Raw genomic sequence first — 5,291 nt, forward strand, 5'->3', positions numbered from 1 at the left:
CGTGACCAGTCCAGTCCCTTCCTGGATCTGATAAATCTGTATACCTTTTCAGATCCCACTCGTGACCAGACGAGTTCCCCACTGGACCTGATCATAAAACTTGTACATTCATCTTTAATAAACCTTTGAACTTTTCTCCTGCCTCTGAGTGTTCTGCATGTGGGTTAGAAACGTTAAACCAAACATGACAGTCACCATCAGTGTTTGAGATGTGGTTGACCACAATGTTAAGCGCTTTAGAGTCCCCTGACTTAAAAAGGTGCAATATGCTGTAAGCACTGGTGTCATGGTTCTGCCCTTTGTGAACTTCTGTTTATTTTTTTTGTTTTTAGTTTCACTGTGATTTTGTGTCATTGTAGCTGTTTTCTATCAGTGTCATTTTGTTTGTGTTGCCCTCTGTTGCTCCCTTGTGCCAGTCTCCTTTCCCCTGGCTTCTGGTTGCTTCCATCAACACCTGCTGCTTGTCAGCCGATTAGCCAAGTCTTTGTTCAGTCTTCCATTTGTACTCATCTTGTGCAGTTCCTCAGTAGTGGTACTTGTGTGTTTTCCCCTGGCGTCTTCAGGTATTCGGTTTCCTTAAATTTTTCTTGGATTTTGCTTCTGTTGTCTTTTGCTTTTTTATTAAATCTGCAAAAACTCAGCCTGCCACCTTACACCCTCTAGTCTGGGTTTCGTTCCACAAAAACATCCACCAACCTTGACAACTGGCCATTTAATTCACAGAGACACCTAAGAGAAAGTTTATTGTGGAAGAAATATGGTTGACTGCAAAGTTTCCTTTATTAAACCGCATAGGATTCCTTTGGAATGAATCACAGTAGACAAAAATCAGTGTTGGACCTCACAAATTCTCTCCCGGAATAGGTGGTTACAAATCGTCATAAACACATTTTAAGGAAAACCTTCTTTGATCAACCGAAACTGTTCTAGCTGCAAAGAGTAGAGTAAAATATCACCAGGTCAAAGATTAGATGTCGTAGAGGCAGAAAAGCATATACGGTACTTTGGGTCAGATAATGTAAAGCTATGATCATCTGATTTTCTAATGAAAATATTCCTCATAATATATGACATAAAACACTTCTACAACATCAATCATAATTTCCCTCTTTTTAAGATTATTTTCTTAAAACACTTAAACTGAAATGCTTTCTGTGTGTTTATTTGCTTCTATCCTTTATTTGTTATATGTTTTTAATATTTTTGCTTCAGTCAAATTTCATCCAAGGTTTCTGCTTCACATCCATTCATGGTACTCCTAGTATCTGCTGGTGGTCTCCTATCTCAGGGGATGGGGGGATCGTTTAGTCATCCTCCCCCAATCTGCCCTATTTTGGCTGTACCTGGGGGAAATAGACACTTCTCTATGAGAACAGTCACTGAATCTCTGAGAATGCCTTTTTGAAGAACAACTTTCCAGTTTATGATTTGATCCAATTAGAGCAGAGGGACACAAACATGATGGAGACTTGAGCTATTTGTAACTGCAGCCCTCAAGGAGAGACGAGCAATTGTTCCATCAATGTTGGCAGCTGGTATTGCAAGAGTACAAAAGGTAATGCAGGCATTTACTGAACGCAATAACAGCACAAAGTGTGGTAAAAACCTAGCAATAAATGTTTATGTGTTGATGTAGGGTTTGAAAAAGAAAGAAAGACAGCTAGAAAATGGTATTTTAATATTCTAATTGCTTTAAGATGATTTCCATCAATTTTTCCACTTTTATTTCATTTTTACAATAAATTACTATCGTTAAACAGCTTTATACATTATTTGACCATTATTTTTCAAATAGCTTTATACATGCTTTTGGGGGCTGACATTCTCTGGTCACATGAAGCTGAAAATTAATAAACAAAAGGCACATGATTGCTTTCGTCCACAGTGAGCCATACAGTCCACAGAAACAAAGACGTGTTGTGGTTTGTGTGAGAATAAGTGAAGTTCATTTTAATTGGACAATTGCCAGCCGGTGTGAAGCCTATTACATGTCCTGCCAGGGCAGCACATTATGTCCACAGCTACTTGCTCAAATTACTCCCAAAAGATCTGGTTTCATCTGGTCATTGATGACAATTATCTCTCCTAATTTACCCCAGTACACCTTGTGAAAGTCAATAGACCCAGAAATCCCCACATGTCTTCTTTTCCATTAAGAAGGAATAGTTTTACAGTAGAGTCACTACTGTAGAATATTGAGCCGGATTGCACAAAAGGAATGTGCTCTATACATATGGCTGAATGCTAGAAACCATGGCCATTTCAAACTGTGCAGCTTGCCTGAAGGTGTGGTGAGAGGACAGAACTCAGTGGGGGGGATAAATTGATCATGTTCCTTTTTAAGACTCATCGTTGCCCAGGTGAAGGTCAGCGTGCTTTGTAGTTTATAGGGGGAAATCCTACACCTTACAGGGGTGCTTCAGTTCCTCCTCCTCTCTTAACAGTTCGCTGCAACTGGAAATTCTGGCCAAAATGTCTCAGAAATGACTGTGTTTCCTTAGTGCCTGGGATGCCGGATCCAGTTTCGAATCATCCACTTCTGACCAGAACATCTCTGCACCACAAGACGAAGCCCAAAGTTGGCATCTTTGGACATCTCAACTTCCAAGCACCGACCAGTGTCTCTGTTGATAATTGGGCCATTCTGCAACAAAATGATATAAAAAATAACACAATATTTTAAACAGCAATGTTTCCTGAAACCTCTACCTGTAAGACTTTTTTTTTTTTTACCTGTGTAAAGTCCCAAAGCCTTTGGGAAATCCTTGAAACAGCATTTTTTTTTTTTTTTTTTTACCTGTGTAAAGTCCCAAAGCCTTTGGGAAATCCTTGAAACAGCATCACATTTTTTCAGACTTGGGGTACGTCCTCTTCCATCATCTATGAGACATTTTGTATCGGGAAGGAATGTGGTTGACCCCAAGGGTCCAAGCTGGAGAAGACCTTCGGTAGAATAGCGGGCAAGCTGGAAACACACAGAGTACCAATCTGTTATCTACTAAATCAAAATACTGTTATTCTTTAAACTGGTATATTAATTTAAAAAATGTATTCCTAAAAGTGCATTTACAACAAATGTGATTCCACCTACAAAGTTATCACATTAGGGTGCTGTTGCTCGCCTGACATATCTGGCAGTACCCAATCTGTCCCTGTAGCACAATCCATACCATCAGCTCATTTGCGCATGCGTAACCATATAAACATCTGCGTCTCCATCAATTTTAATGAGTTAAAAATACCTTAATTATGTTAATCTAGTCTTTTTGAGTTCATTTTTTTTCTTTTCGGGTTAACGGTATGATATATACTGCGTGATCTTAAGAAAGAAATAACCAAGAAAACAGTTAAACATGGTTTAATCATATTTTGCTGGACTACTCTGAACATGTCTGATGAGGATGTCAGACAAACAGTTTAACAGGAAAAAATGTAAAAAGCATCAAATTGTTTTAGAAAAGTAAAAAAAAATGTTTTAAAGATTTGTATTAGTATTCTACAGTGAGTTAAGCATAGAAATAAGTACATTTGGTACCATGATTACATTATTTATGGCAACCAAGATGAATGTCCACTTGCACATGCAGAAGTGGGTATGGATCGTGTTCCCGGTATGATCAGGTAGTGACAATATAATTAGCAATTCGGATGGCAAGGGACAGGCTTTGTATAGCACCCAGTAAGCTACACCCCTGTTGCTTCACTGCATCATCAAATAAAAGAAGGTAAAATCAGTTGGTTTCATCTAAGCCTAGCAAATTTGGGTTTTACCAAGTGAGTTACAGCACTCAATTTAATATGGTAATCTAAACAATTGGGGTCAGCAAGATTCTCCCAATATGTCCTCAGCTCTGGGGGACCAAGAACCAAGCTGCAGCTGGATCACAGTCCCTTTCTGCGGTGCTTCCGTCTGACCAGCACCTGGAACTATCCCACTTCAAGAGGGAATGGCTTGGTCAACAGACGTACAGTACTGTAAGGTGAGACAGCCTCCTAGAGCTCAGACAGAAGTAGCAGGAGATCATATCAAGAAGCCTGGGAGAGATGAACCAGAGCTGGGCAAAGGTAGTCACCTTTCCCTGCTCCTTCTAGGGATGAATTAAAACAGTGTTTTCAAAAGCCACCTACAAATCATTTATGAATATCTATTATTTAATTCTGTCAGCCATTTTTCTCTATGGACATCACTCTTCGCTGTGACCTCCAAACAAACCTATTCTGTCACTGAAATAATGTTGTTAGCCTCCCTTTGCCTAATGCACCTTAACATTTTATTGCAAGAAAGGCTTTAAAAAAAACTAAAAATAACTTTTTTTAACATAAAATCATACATATTTTAAGATGTCAACATATATCCTCCCATTTTACTATTTTTTGTACATCCCAATTTTATTTTTGACTAATCATTTAGTCTGAATCTGCTCTATTTTGCTTGGAGAAACATTTTGAGAACCTAAATAAAATGAGAACTCGTATCCATGTTCTGTGGTAGTTTACTGATCTGAAGGGTTAATGCAACATTTCCACAAACCAAAACTTAATCCCACATTGTTTAATACTGAAAACAGAGGATTGTGCTGATGCACCTGTTACATAATTTAGAGAATAGACGATATTAAATATTTATTGGAGTAATCCTTGCTGAAAAATGAGATGAAAACGATTAGAGGGTGTTAAGTTTAACAAAAGCCCCTTCTTAAAACCCTGTAATGTTTACATAAAAATCTGCTTGCTTGAAATAAGTCTAAGAGGCACCCGCAATTATTCAGATATTATAGTATGCAAACATAATCTTGCCAACATACGAATGGCAGCATTAGATGCTTACCAGTAATTTTCAAGTGCTGCACCTCGGATTACATTAATGCTGTTGTGTAATGTATCGCAGAGTCAAACATTTAACCACATGGGGTAGAAGAATCAAGGATCTCATCATGAAACCATAATGAAATTTTGCAGAGACTCATGGCTTAGAAGACACACATATACATAAGATCACTTTTTGAAAATATGCAACACACTAAGATGGGAAATATGTAGAAAAGAACTTACATTCTATTACATGAAAAAATCCAGTCCAATGTCCACTAAAATGAGCTGATGCTCTGTTTGATTGTTTTCCTCAGCAGATGTGTGTGAGAGTGTGACTGTGTGTGAACCAGTAAACTGGTCTCCAGAAAGGTTAATTTTTGAGGCCAGTTTTAGATTTAAGGTGTGAATTAAGTTTATGTTAGGGTATATATTAGTGATTGACAAGGGTCGGATTACACCATACAAATGAATATGACCCA

General features: G+C 38.2%; 1 protein-coding gene across 1 annotated transcript in view; it reads right to left on the reverse strand.

Moving 5' to 3' along the window:
* Positions 1–779: 779 nt before the first annotated feature.
* galnt9 (polypeptide N-acetylgalactosaminyltransferase 9) overlaps positions 780–5,291 on the reverse strand; it is a 167,934-nt gene continuing 163,422 nt past the window's right edge. Inside the window, exons 10-11 of the mRNA XM_015379653.1 lie at positions 2,798–2,965; positions 780–2,644 (exon numbers count right to left, since the gene is read on the reverse strand). Coding sequence (XP_015235139.1) covers positions 2,498–2,644; positions 2,798–2,965 — 315 coding nt within the window. The 3' untranslated portion in view covers positions 780–2,497. The remainder of the gene's footprint in view (positions 2,645–2,797; positions 2,966–5,291) is intronic.

The sequence above is a fragment of the Cyprinodon variegatus genome, unplaced genomic scaffold (assembly GCF_000732505.1).
Source record: "Cyprinodon variegatus isolate N-32 unplaced genomic scaffold, C_variegatus-1.0 Scaffold197, whole genome shotgun sequence".
Lineage (NCBI taxonomy): Eukaryota > Metazoa > Chordata > Actinopteri > Cyprinodontiformes > Cyprinodontidae > Cyprinodon > Cyprinodon variegatus.